The sequence below is a fragment of the Mastigoproctus giganteus genome, chromosome 2, assembly GCF_048544385.1.
Source record: "Mastigoproctus giganteus isolate SK-2022 chromosome 2, ASM4854438v1, whole genome shotgun sequence".
In the NCBI taxonomy this organism is placed as follows: Eukaryota; Metazoa; Arthropoda; class Arachnida; order Uropygi; family Thelyphonidae; genus Mastigoproctus; species Mastigoproctus giganteus.
Window position 1 is genome coordinate 118,607,552 of NC_143576.1, and position 14,844 is coordinate 118,622,395.

Below are 14,844 nucleotides of genomic sequence, written 5' to 3' on the forward strand. Positions count from 1 at the left end.
GTGAAAAGATGGAAGAACGAGAGAGAGGCAGATACAGAGAGACAGAGAGAGAGAGAGAGAGAGAGAGAGAGAGAGAGGATGTAGGTGTATGAAAGCTGTCCTAGGGAGAAAAAAAAAAAAGGAAAACTGACTGATAGGAATTGCCAATCCCTGTAGAAAGCAGGGAAAACTAACGTGGGCACTCCAAATGTTCAGAAGAGTGTTCGTTCAGTGTGTTAAGTTTTATAATACCTTGTTTATTCTATGGCACAAGCCAGCTTGAACCAAGGTCCGCTCAAAAAATGGGTGCTACTGCACTTTCGCTCCTAACCACTCTGCTACGTCTACGAAGTTAAAATTTTGAAGCTACTTTCGATTAGATTTAACGTTGAAACTCTAGATTGAATTTGACATTTAACAGACACTAAAGAATCAAAAATATCTAGCAAAAGAACAAGTGCCTCCCAAAACCATTCAGAGGTCATGCGCAAGTGCCAGTTGGACAGCCCTGACGTAGTGTATTTACTGTTGCACTTAAGAAAATAAACTGCTTATGAAATCTTTCTCATATTTCGAAAGTATATTCTTCTGAAAATCAAGTATTTGTTTCCCCCTAGTTCTTTACCTTCGTTTAAATCTGCTCTTGGATGAATACATGGACGAATATTACACCACCAAGTCAGCACAGATGCTCATTCACGATCCTCACTCTTTAGGAAGACCATTTTATGATGGGTTTTCTATGAAACCAGGAAAAGTTTACATGATTTACTTGAAGCAAGTAAGTCAATCAATGTTCCTTTTTTTTAATATTTTAAGTTGATCATAAAAGTAATTAACGATTTTTACAATGTATAAAAAGTAATACAGATCAGCTGGTGAAGCAAAGAGAAGCAGCAATGTATAAGTGATGATTATACGCAATTATAAAACAAAGACTGTGCAAAATAGTTTGACAGTAACAAAAGATAGAGGGAGAAGAAAATTAAGGAGTGACGAGGATTCAACTTAGTTCAGCCAAGGCTGTCCAGAACACGAGTCTATTTTGAATAGAGCCAAGAGCATGAACAGCAAGTCATTATACTAATCCTCGTCACGAAAACCAAGCTTCTATAGTCTACATTGCATTATTGAGGGAATACTATGTAATAGAAGTTCGTTATAGATGAGATGTTTGATATCTTACATTATTAATTGCAATAAAATCTCATTCGTATATAAATCTTTCTCTTCAAAATGGTAGCTGATACAGAATTTTTAAGCTCAGATTGAAATCTAACGTATTCAGATTTACTACACTCACTCATTTCTCTTGAAGGAGATAGAAATTGGTTTTGTTTTTGTGTTATTTAATCATTCGATGATTTCAAATTACAGTTTTGACCTGATTTTATTAGTGCACGTATAGAGTTTGTCAATTTAATTCCGCTTGTCTAAAAAATTAATGCAGGTGTCTTTTTATAAAAGCTATGTTTTTTTAATTACAAATGTTTTCTCTTTCAAAAGTATGTTCTCATGGCTTTGACTGCTCACTTTCTAACAGATAGAAAAGGAATTTTTACCATATCCTTACGAAAGCCATTGCATGGATTACCTCAAAAAATGGCGTACAAAGGGTGGATACGGACCTATTACTCAACAGGTAATACACAAACCATTTTATGAATTTTTAAACATTGTATACTAAATAAAATTTAGATATCTTAATCTATCGCTTGATGTCATAAAAATTACAACGTTGTTTGAGAAATACTAATACAAGTAGCAAACTTTGAAAATTTAACAATCTCTACGAATTTAATAAAAAATGATTAAATCTGAAAATAATATATAATCAAAATAAAGAATAATTATATGGGAAGTTATAGCTTGAATGAATGTGGCTTATTGATGCACTGCTACCACCTCTAGCTTTCGATACTAAGCCTGTCCAGCTAACTGAGTAGATTTTAAAACTGATAAAACGTTTTAAAACTTAATAAGAAATACGGTGTTAAGTTTTTGGGTTTTAAAATATCTATGTATTTATTGCGGATGCACAGACTTTCTTTTGTCGTAGGGATGCCTAGAAGAATGTAAAAAACGAAGATCCTTAGAGAAGTTTGGTTGCATATCACCTAGAATTTCGCCTCTTCTGGCCTCCAAATTCTGTGTCGAATGTAAGTCAACAATAATCGATATTGCTTTTTTAGCCGTTGTTGTTTTCTGTTTTTATGTTAGAATTACATTTGTATGAATATATGTTTTAAATCCGATCCCGTACCAATTTTTAAAAACGTTTTTCAAGACGTTGAATGCATGTCATCCTTTGACACATGCAACACTTCAAGACGCCTGGTCAGCGTGAAGAGGAAAAGACCAAACCCTCCAACACATCACAGCACGACGAAACAAATGGCCCTCAGTGCCCAGCGGCTTTCACTCCCCCTCTTACGGCAGCGAGAGGATCAGAGCGGAAGCAGAGGGTGCTAAGAATCTCTGGGTACGACCAGGCTGCCATGTACGGGAACTGAACTTAGCCTGTTACAACGTAAGATCGCTCATCGGTGAAGACAGGATATTAGAACTGGAAAAAGAATTAGAAAATGTAAATTGGAATATCATCGGTTTGACTGAAACAATAAGAAATGAATCACTTATAAGATTATCAAGTGGAAATCTGCTGTAGGCCAATGGAAACAGTGAAAGGAGCGTAGGTGGAGTTGGCTTTCTGGTCCATAAAAATATAAAAAACAACATTTTGGAATTCAAAAGTACATCACCAAGGGTGCCAAGACTACTACGCAGGATTTCTAAGAGATACAAGCTAAAGGTTATAATGATTTATGCACCAACATCGAGCCAAAATGATGAAGAGGTTGAAGAAATGTACACCGAAATTGAGAGTCTTCTAGATGAACAGAAAATCCATTACACTATCATTATGGGGGCCTTCAATGCTAAGGTTGAAAAGAGACAAAACAGCGCAGAAAGGGGAGCTATAAGAAATTTTGGAATTGGTGAAAGAAATGAAAGAGGTGAAAGACTTGTGGAATATGCAGAATCTCGAGGAATGTCAGTAATGAACACTTTTTTCAAGAAAAGGGTGAACAGAGAGTGGACATGGAAGAACAACTAATGAAATCGACTTCATCCTCACTAACAGAAGATATACCGTGAATGATGTTACCGTCTTGAACAAGGTAAATGTTGGAAGTGATCACAGAATGGTAAGATGCACACTTGATATAGATGTAAGAAAAGAAGGAAAAAAACTGACTCGAGTAAATAATACGAAGGTCTTTGAGATAACGGAAGAGGAGAAAAAGAGTATGTACTGGAACTTAAGAACACGTTTGAGCTTCTGCAGACTGCTCAGGACCAAGATTCGAGGAGGAATATTACAATTTTCTGAAAGTGATAAAGCCAAAGAAACCTATAAAAATAAATCCAAAGAAGAAAAAATTAGTCAAGAAACACTTGCCATGGTGAACCGACGACGACAAATGAAGAGCAAAATAAACACCGACAAGGAGAAAATCGAGTATACTGAGTTATGCAAAGCCATTAGAAAGAGACTCAGAGAGGACATAAGAGGATTTAACACAAGAAAAGTAGAACAAGCATTAAGGGAAAACAAAGGACTTAAATCAGCAGCCATGAGCATAACACAAATGATACTGAAACTGAAGAATAGCGATAGTGTACTTATAAATAGCAGAAGACTACTATAGAGAATTATACAAGGAACGAAGGAATGATGCCAGCAGTGGGGAAGATGGATCACAAATTAGTAACACATACGACATACCCGATATCTTTCCAGATGAGGTAGAACATGCATTGAACTACAGAGCGAAGAATGGAACGAATTATATTGGGAATCAGACTGTTAGATAAGAAGAGAAACACATGGATTAGGCAACAAACTCAGGTAAAGGACATTCTTATAAACTGAAGAACTAAAATGGTCTTGGGCAGGACACATAGCTCGAAGACATGATGACAGATGGATTAAGAAAATAACAAAATGGTACCCAAGAGGAGCTAGAAGAAAACCTGGAAGACAACGACGGAGATGGACAGATCAAATTCATGGGTTTGTGGGTAGTAAATGGATGGCCATTGCACAAAACAGAAGGAACCGGAAAGTTGCTGGAGAGGCCTTCATCCTGCAGTGAATTTAAAATGGCTGATGATGATGATGAACACAACAACTCCAACTATCCAACTATTATTATTATTGTTGTTGTTCCTCTCCTATTATTTCTCTCTGATTGGGAGATTCCACTCCGTAACGGGTACTGCTACCAAGTACACAGGGTGGTTGTAATGTCTAGTGTTAATGTCGGTCGAGGAAATCTCTGACTATCCATCCTACAGGTGTTCAGGATTGCGACTTTCTGGAGTTCCTTGTAGGTGTTCTCTGGGAGACCTATTGTTGCTAGGCTGCTATGTAGAGTCTTTGGTACCATACCGGTGGTTGACACGATGATTGGGATGGTTGATACTTCTTGCATATGCCACATCTCCTTGATCTCATGTCTCAGATTCGTCTACTTCCTATTATTATTATTATTATTATTATTATTAGCCATATGGTGCAAGGAAGGCTGAGGTTTATGCTGCACCAGCCAATAGAAAATTCCTGAGTTACCCTGAGAGAGAGAGAGAGAGAGAGAGAGAGAGAGAGAGAGAGAGAGAGAGAAGTAGAAAGGAATCACCAAGAAAGAGAAGAATGATGATATCCAGCTCAGGACCCTGGGTTTGCCAAGCCCATACTCACCAGATGTGAGCCCCTGGGGTTAAACTGTAAACAACTGAACTACGCAGTCAAAACGGATTAGTTATTTCCAGATAAAAAAGTACAAACTTGAATTATATCGGATAGAAAGTGAAAAAAGAAATGAATCGGAGGCAGCAATTTAGTGATCTGTCCTGTTGACAAATTTTGGAAAAATCAATAATTTTTAAAAATCTTTGAAAATTAATTTCTCGTACGTAGAAATTTGATTCATTGATAAAAATATCTTTTCCATATTTGTGGGGGGGGGGGAGAATGATTAATTCAATATTAAAAGAATTACCCTCTTTCTTGTAACGTTTCTGGCATGAATAATAACTGAATAATATTCAAATATCGATTGAGAATTTATTTTTACTGTGAGTATTTTTTATTAATTTAAATTTATTAATTTTTAATTTGATTTAAATTTAATATAATTTAATAATTAATTTATTTTTCATTTGTTAATATTTTAATAATTCATTTATTTTTCATTTATTAATATTTCAATAATCATTTAATTGTGAGTAGGCCGACCGGGCTAGCCGGGTGGGTTAAAGTGCTTGCCTGGCAACCCAAAGGTTGCGGATTTGAATCCCGCCTTGGGCTTGGATCAAAGTACTACAAAAACCTTGGGAGGTGCATTATGGCCACAGAAGCCGATGCGCCAACGACTACAAAAAAAAAAAATAATAATAATAATAATTATATTGATCATGACTTCAGTATCTAGTAAATCTATATTGGAAAAAACATAACAAACGTTTATTTCAAAAACAACACAAACTTGATTCAGTTAATAAAATGGAAGTTTCCCGTAAGGATTAACGGAGTTTTGCATAAATTTGACTTAAACACTTAAAGAGAAACTAGTGTTAAGAATGACCTCCATACCTTTTAAAGTAGATTTGCAGGTGATTTTTTGGTAGGTACTTTATGCACTTATTGATTTCACCATGTCCGTCCGTATGTCCAGATTTAACAACTCGACCAGGAGACTAGCCCTCATGAAATTTTACGTTTGGATTTTCTAGAAAGATTTGTAGTCATTCCAAATTTGATTAACTCGATAAATTTCAATCGTCGATCAATAAAACAGCGGTACAGCATACAAAACGAGTGGATAAGTTGGCATCCATCGCGATGTGACTGTCATGGGTATATCCGAACTGCGCTGATCGTAATCAAGTGCCTTTTTTGTTACAAAAAGGCACTTTATTATACGCCTAATAAAGTTATAGCAAAGATAACGGTATGAAGATTACAAACACAAGAATTTCATCCAAATAGGAGTACATCGATTTATCCATACATTTGAGAGCTCACGATATTTTTATCTGGTCAAAGTTCGCAATATTTTTGGAATGCACGGGCCCTTTAGGGGCCCGGCGTCTTTGGCTGTCTCTTCTTTTTGCAATTTTCATTAATCAAGCAAGCCTGAACATGTTCTTTGCCTCCGGGCCCGAAAAAGGATAGCTACGCTACTGCTCCTATGCTTTAATTATGAGTGTGGGACCAGGTACATTACAATCTTGCTCTTTCCTAGAGTCGGCCCTGACAAAAAAAAAAAAAACCGCCTAAAATGGGTGAAGGTAAATTTAATCGAGGCATATATTCTCCCATTAGAAAAGCTGCCGCTTGACGGCCAATGAAAGCAATTATATATCTACCATAATTTAGAATTTATTGCTTGGCTGAGGGGAATTAAACATTCCATTTGAACTCTTGGTGGCATCGGCTAGTAACAGTTTACAATGCCTATAATTTTATAAACTATACAATACGTTCTTTACTTTCCAGTGCAAATAAGTATTTGAGCAAATTAAAAGCTGTCAGCCAGATTTAATTTTGTTCCGCGTAATAATTTTTTGAGTCCATTATAATAAAACTATTCTGTTGTTTTACTTCAGAAATTAAAAGAACAGTTCCTTGCAGATTATGACAAAGAAACCGAAAAGTTCCATCATGAATGCAGTCGGAAGTGCCTCGTACCCTGCTTGTAAGTAGATCAGTTGATTTTGATTACAAATTCCATGTTGCAGTCATTTGCCTACATTTTTCCAAACCAGTCATGACACTAAATTTTAAAAGAAATCTTTTAAAATAAATTCTAAGTAAATAAATAAATAAATTATTAATTTTATAAAATAAATTAAACATAAATTAAATTAATAAATTATTAATTAAATCTTAATATTTTAAAATTAGGAAATTATTACTTTTTTTGTGTCATGTTGTGCTGCAGGAAGCTTCATTTTTAAAGAATGCACTAAGTGGTCATTGATGCCTCCAAAGATGATAATTCGAAACGTTTTAAATTGCCATTTTGACTTTTAGGGTTCCGGCCACCTCAGCTTGTAGCTCTCCTTACATTGTCTTGATAGTAACTATTCACCGCTCCAAATCTTCCAAACATCAATGTTGCATTGTACACTAAGAGAAAATATAATCAGATGCGCATGATTGAATTTTCATTATACCGCATTATATTAGAAATGAATGATGGTATTGCTGCAGTGTTCACTTTATAGCTGCCAGTTTTAAGTCTTTAGGAAATTAAAATTGTTTTGGGATGTCATATTCAGATTTATCAAATTAAATTACATTAGAATATTTAATTCATGAAAAATTACTACAATTATGCATAAAAAATTGAAACGAAAAACGTGGTTGTAACTTAACATTTCGACGCAAATAATTATTTTACTAATAATTTTCCCCTCAGAGTAAAAAAAAGTTTATATTAATAAATATGCTGTAGCTAGCTTTGAAATCTTTTATGTGCACAGTGACTGTGCATGTTATAGAAGGGAAAGAAAAATACATCTAAGAACATGTAAAGTTATATCAAAATTATATAAACTAAAACCGAAATAAAGAAGTATGTTCTTCACATTTCAGACATTGTAGATGCAGAATCCTATTTAAATCTGTACGTGCTATTTTTTTTAGTTCGCTGTACTATGACGTATATATCGAAGAAAGAGAATGGACAGACAAAGTAAGTTTTCTTTAAATTATTATTTTCTTAATAATAGTTTTCTTTAAACTATTATTTCTTAGCGAAAAATGTACATATATTATTCATTTAAGTACTGTAATTACCATCAAATGTGCGTATTTATGCATAATATAATTCTAGAGGTTGCATATTATTCATTATTACATTTGTCTTATTTTTTTTTCGTGCAGAACAGCTGTTTGGAAAAACACAAACAGTGAGTATTTTTGATAATTGTGTCACTATATTTTAGAAATAATGTAATTTTAAGATTTAGAATTTAACAATTTTTGAGGACGTTGTTGTTGTTGTAGAGTTTTAGGCGTGTTAGCGACTTAGACCATATTGTCCCGTATATATTATATCTGAAACACGAAGCAGAAAAGAAACAATACCCTCAAATACTCCTGAGAGGTGTCCACAACAGTCCAGACTCTGACTAGACGATGTATCTTTATTCCCAGATAACAACCAACCTGCTTTACATGGGATTGGCCATAGAAAAAAGGTAATTCCATATTTCGCCCTTAACATACCTATGGAAAGGGGCATCCCAACGGCGATTGAAAACTACTCAATAACTCCGGCATCTCTGTCTCCGAATTTTGCGATGCCTGTTATCGTTTCAACAAATCGAAAACCAGCAATGCATCATAGACGGATCAGACAGTGTACATCCGTCGTCAAGGTCAAGAGGACAGCTTCATTCCAACTGCTATTTCAAAATGTGCGATCCATTAGGAACAAATTGAATGAAGTTGAGGAGCTCTTGCTGTCCAGTTCAATGTACGTGGTTTGCTTCGCAGAAATATGGCTTGATCCCAGTGAAGAAACACTTTCTTCTACTTGGTCTGTAAGATATCAGATGGTGTGCACGTCTAGAGAAAACCGCAGGGGAGGAGGAGTTGCAATTTTGTTTAATGAGCGGGAATTTTCTATCCTCCACTCAGTATCGAGCCAGTCCGATTCTTTCGAGGCAGTTCTAGTCACTCTAAAACCTAAAAAAAACAACAGCCAGAACGGTTCTCTTGACATTATCGCAGTGTATATCCCACCAGTTCCAGACTCGCAAGTAGTTGATGAACTATTCAATTGGCTGCTTAACCATCTCCATTCATCACTGAAGCACATCGTCTGTGGGGATTTCAATCTTCCAAATACCCTGGGGAACCTCAAGAGAAGACTGAGTCAGCGTCTAGACATATTAGGTCTTAAACTGGTGAGCACACCACCGACGAGGGGTGAAAGCACATTGGACCTCGTGTTCGCGTCAGCAAATTGTGTAGCTAATCAAACCCCGACAAGCAATATACAGTCTGATCATAACCCCATCATTCTCTCTGTGCAAACAGAAATGCCCATCACTTCTGGCAGAAGAAAAGTCACAGCCAAAACAATTACAACGCCCAAATACCTCAATCCTGAAAGGTGTGTTTATGCAGCACAGGCAATCCCATGGGATGTACTTGAGGAATGCGACCCTGAACTCGGAATCGACCTAATGACAAGATGGATAGCCACTATCTCTCCCTATTCTGCAACAAAGAAGCTAACCATTACAGAGCATTCAAAGGCCTGGTGGAGTCCAAAAGACAGAACTGCCTTCTCCCTAGCTAGGGCGCTTTTTATTAGGAACAAGAGGGAGGCAATAAAACTTCACTTAGAGGCTACCATAAATAAGGGAAAGCCCTTCCATAGAAGCAAATCAGAGAACGCCATCGATTCACTCAATCTGAGCAGTTGGCTCGACCATATCACTAGGTTCGCTGCTCAGCCAAAATCCACTACACCAATGGAATTCCTAATCAATTCATTTCAACTCACCAAATATCAGCTGATTGATGCAATAAATAGTTTAGCACCTACGGCCACATCAGGCGCCGACGGGATTCCTCAGTTTATGCTGACATGCCTCAGTACATTTATTGTTGATCCCATTCTGTCGTTATTCAACAAAATCCTTCATCAAAAATTCTTAAATCCTATATGGCATATCTATCTAGTAATACCGCTGCCAAAAATACGCTCTGCTTCTCAACCCAGTCACTTCCGTCCTATTTCTTCTGCATCAAGCCTATTAAAGATATTTGAGAAATCTCTTCTGAAAACGTTAACCACCCAAATAATGCCACATCAGCCACCGCAGATCCACTATGCCACCCGGTCAAGATCCACCGCTACAAATCTAATCACCACCACTACCAAGGTCCTCGAGGCATTTGAGCATAGTTCGGAAATCACCGTTACTTATATCGACGTCCAGGCAGCATTTGATTCCGTATGCGTTCACAAGGCGCTACACCAGGACTATTACAGCTGGAGTCCCACAAGGCGGGATCCTCTCTGGTATCTTGTTCTCAGCTGTTCTTCTACCTTTCGTGACGGGCCGAACTGATATTATCACCTTCGCTGATGATATAAAGCTGTTCACTGCTATCAACCCTGGAGACACTGCTGATTACACAAATGCCTTAATCGTACAGAAAATCCAGAAGCTCGAGGCCTTCCTATCCGGTTTCGGCCTTCACATCAATCTTGAGAAGTCGAAACAATTGTCCTTCTTACTCAAACGCAACCCAATATAAGAACATCTGCGATTTCTGCTGTTCAGCAACACACCGATCTGGGCATTATCTTTGACCAGAAGCTCTCCTTTCTACCACACATAGACCATCTGCAAATAAAGTTCTGTCGACTCCAGTGGATGCTTAAGCAACAACTTATGAATGTCCATGACCAGGCCGTTGGGTGCAGATATATTAAGACATGTGTCTATCGGACTCTATCCGTTCATACTTTATGGCGCAGAAGTCTGGACCTCAACTGCCACAACGCATCTGAGACGGATTTTTGCGGGCGAATTTTGGCTATTGAAGTTGGCCGTATGGAAATTTCGTCTTCCCCCTGCACCAAGGACCACCCAGATGGCAGCAGCTCTAAACATCAGACGTCTTTCTGTCATTATCCATGAGAAAAGACTCGTCTTTGCTGTAATGATGGTTGGCATTATTTCGCAACCAGACTTCTGGGCTAACTGCTGATGGAATACCAACCCTTCGGGCCAATCCAGTCCTCCAGGCCACCCCAAACCGGTTAAAGTTATCCGATCAGTTCTTACCTGTGCAAATGCTGCAGTACATACACTCCTTGGATGGCGACCTCTATAAGTTCGCATTGGATAAAAAATACAGGCAGAACTTACTCCATCGACTTCCTTCTCAGGACCGCGTCACAGGACATTAGAACCTGCTCCCAAGGACCTGTCCATCACTGCTATGGATCCATCACCACAGTGTTCCAACTTTCTGCGCTTGCTCAGATGACTCCAGCACTGTAAAAGGACTGCTCCCTGGAGAATAATTTAACTTGATAACATGCTGTTGTGTAAATATTTTCATATGTAAATTTTTAAATTTTTTTCCAGTGTTTAAACCTACACTTGTATAATTAGCAATAATATTGTTTTTTTTTTTCTCCTATCTCATCCTTGTTTATTACATTTTATTAGCCCTTACTTTAAATCCCTGGCTTGTAGCCGTGAAGGGTATTGTATACGGCGTGTGCCTTTTGTATGCAATAAAGAGTTCTTCTTCTTCTTCTTCTTCTGTAAATTGCGTGTGTTTGTGTTGATTTACTTGTTTGCTGGACGAGAAACCCAAGGTTCCAAGAAAAAACCAAGCAACCTTCGCCCGAGACCGACTAAATCAGCCACGTTGTGGAAAAGCCCAATAAAAATTTCTCTCGTCACTGAGGGAATTAGAACTCGGACTTTTTCCCCTGGGATGGGGAGAGGACGGTGATTAAGCTACTATGCTACCCACGATTGCAGGATACATCCGACTACAGACACAATATAATAACGCCTTGTAGTCTCAATTGCTATCGTATTTAACAAACCAAATATGAATTTTTTTCTTGGTTGTCCAGATTGAAAGTATCCCACGATTTCTTAGCAATACATCGGCGATTCGAACTCTCAGTTCTACGTAAGATTTTCCGATTCCTCGCATGTATAAGTCTTATTCGGCCAGTGAGTCCTCCCCAGAATGGAGATCATACCTTCCAATCACTTGTGAATTATTTATACTGTAGCCTTGAACAATCCTATGATTGTCACAGTTGTTGCGGTTGTAGCCCATGTTTTTGCTCACCAACAACTCCATCGATTATATCTGAAGTTTTATCCATCTCGTCGTCGAGTTTTGTTGTTGATTATGCTGACAGTATGAAGGTTGACATGTGACCATCATGTGATTCCCTGATTTGTATATACAATATTTTCTTTGCACGATGGCAATGTAAATAGGATTTCCAATATTTTGGCCAGGTAGCATACAAAATCTTCATTTATAAGCCGATATAAAATAGGATACATAATTACCATAAATAGAATACAACCAACGCAATGTCCTAAAATAAATTGTAAATAAATACCAAATTCGCCATTATAAAATAATAACAATTTGATATTTCTGAGATTTATTCAAATACAAGCTTAAGAACTTATCCTAAATAAGTAAGAAGAACATGATAAGTAGTCTACTTATTTAGTTCTTATGTAACATGAATTTCTGAAGTTTTGTGGAATTTATCTGTCTTCTTAGGTGTTCCTTAATCGATGTTCGTGTGCTCTTCAACAGAATGGAAATCACCAGCTATATTCAAAAGCCAAAATATGAGGTAGCAGTCGATGTTAATTATCCACCTGCTTAGTTTATTCCTTAATCTATTAAAGTTTTCTGGTATTAAAAAAAAAGTTATTATAGTGCTAGTAATAAACATAAATGGGTATTTGTGCATTACCTGACACTGCTTTTATCAGGCATAATGAAATCTGTTTACCGATGGAAATGTCCCCATCCACCCTTGTTTAAAAAGCAGAAAATTTGAATCATTCACTTTCCCTGTCCAATATTGGACTAAATTCGAATTATTCTTCTTTGAGCTCTACTGAAAATGGAAAACTCGAAGCATTCACCAATAAGTTTTTGGGGTAATATACTGTATATCGTTACGCTCGATCGCGGCAGTGTCAGATAACGTACAGTTGCCGATTAATATTATTGCACGAGAACAATTCGTTTATAACTGTTATTAAATGAACTGCTTGCGTATTTACATATTAAATACTAATATTATGTCAGAATGCACTCTTTTGGGCATCAACCGTATTACATTCTGAGACAAATTGAACCACAGGGGCTCACATCTGGTGAGTATGGGCTTGGCACACTCAGGGACCTGAGCTGGATATCATCATTTTTCTCTTTCTTGGTGATTCCTTTCTACTTCTCTCTCTCAGGGTAACTCGGAATTTTTTTTTTTTTTTTTTGGCTAGTGCAGCATAATCCTCAGCCTTCCTTGCACCATATGACTAATAATAATAATAATAAATTTGTACACCACGTTGGGTTTCAGTAAGAGATTCAGTGCTCCGGCTTTCAGAGTCGGCACATTCAAGCCGTAACAGCAGATAAATAAACGATTGGCGTCAGAAGATAAAACTTGAATATATGAGGTCCAAACTGAGTAATGCTGGTGCCGGTTTGCCGCACAGAATTCTTTTGAACGGTTCTTAACTCTCTTTGGATATTTAGTATGTGATAGTCGAAGTTGGCCACGGCGTATGCGTTGTTGTGGCCCACCCACTCGTGGTGTAAACGAGCACTGGGCAGGCTTTCCAAGTGGTCGCCTTTCTGGGGGGAAAGTAGCCAGAAACAACTACTACATAACATCTACATAACACTTAACACAATTCTGGCCTCTTACACAGTTCTGTATTCGTCAGTGTACCAAAGCGGAGTTGAACTGATGTTCAGCTGCCGCCCTACATAAGATATTATATATGTCTATATGTAGTCTTTGATTTTTATTTTAGCACTTTCGTAATTAGTTCGAGTTTTCTTAAAATGAATCTTTTTTTTTTTCTTTTACAGAACCTAGAAGTCTTTAGTTATATCGGTGGATATATTGGGATGTGGTTAGGCATATCTCTGATGACAGTTTTTGACATCTTTCAAAACGCAGGACAGATCTTTAACAGCATCAGAAGAATGGGAAAGAGAAAGAAGAAAGGTTTGCGATTCGTCATCACGAATCCTGTTTCTAAAGGAAATTTTTTGAACCTCTAAAAGGAGAACAAGAAAGGTGTTTTCTATTATACAGGTATTTTATGAGCAAGTTGATTATTTTCCTAGGAGATTATAGCAATATAAATCTATGGAGCTTTGTTATTTTTGAACGATGATACTCTTTTTATGCTAAGAGCATCGTCCATGAAAACAAAAATCTTCATAATTTTACACTTGATTTTGATCTTGTGTCACAGGATGCATTATGTGCATGCACAATCAGCATAACGGTAATCATAGCACATGTAACCTGAGAATCTCTTCACACAAGAATACTTGTTCACAAAATCAAATTAAATTTGTGTGCAGAATTATTCAATGGCATTTTTCTGACTGAATTAAACTGCATTAAAAACAGAAAAACTGTAGTGTTAAATCTAGTTTTCTATAATGAACACTCTTATATCACGTGTGTATTAAGATAGTTTATTTAGCTAATAACTAAATCTCTATACATTAAGGTAACGTTTCGAGAACCTTGCTGGAACCCATCCTCAGACCATACATAATCTGTTGCCAGCCTCCTGCTTCCCGAATGTCTCAATTCTGAAAGGAAAACCACCACGTAACGTCCTTCTCCAACTATGTTAACTTAGCGTTGTAAGAATGCATTTACAGGCCAAGAGAAGACGGAAAATGACTGAAGAGGGCACTTTTAAAAGTTCATAAAAGTAATAAATTAATATTTTGGAATAAATCTATAGTTCTAAACCTTTACCTCACGTACCCTTTACTACAAAAAAAAATTTACTTGTATAATTTCTAAGAAAACATTGTCTAGCGAACACTTATAGTTATCTTAATGACCATTTCTTTATATAAATGTAAACCCATTAGGTAATAAAATGAAAAACGTAATAAAATGAATCACACAACTGCATGGGTTTATGCAAGGAATGTGATTACCACAAAAACAGCTGGAACAAGAAAAATATAACTGGTATTATCAATTAATTAATACACTGGTG

At 36.9% G+C, this 14,844-nt stretch overlaps 2 protein-coding genes across 2 annotated transcripts; both read left to right on the top strand.

Annotated features, from left to right (window-relative positions):
• Window positions 1-553: 553 nt before the first annotated feature.
• LOC150089520 (FMRFamide-activated amiloride-sensitive sodium channel-like) lies at window positions 554-6,715 on the top strand. Its single transcript, XM_090368638.1, has 4 exons — window positions 554-760; window positions 1,523-1,621; window positions 2,039-2,138; window positions 6,655-6,715. Coding segments are annotated over exons 1-4 (327 nt in total). The 5' UTR covers window positions 554-634; the 3' UTR covers window positions 6,657-6,715.
• Window positions 6,716-7,702: 987 nt separating this feature from the next.
• LOC150089521 (FMRFamide-activated amiloride-sensitive sodium channel-like) lies at window positions 7,703-13,891 on the top strand. The gene is made up of 4 exons (XM_090368639.1): window positions 7,703-7,745; window positions 7,937-7,962; window positions 12,350-12,425; window positions 13,682-13,891. The coding sequence occupies exons 3-4, from the start codon at window positions 12,387-12,389 to the stop codon at window positions 13,874-13,876; spliced, it is 234 nt and encodes a 77-aa protein (XP_090224765.1). The 5' UTR covers window positions 7,703-7,745; window positions 7,937-7,962; window positions 12,350-12,386; the 3' UTR covers window positions 13,877-13,891.
• Window positions 13,892-14,844: the final 953 nt, after the last annotated feature.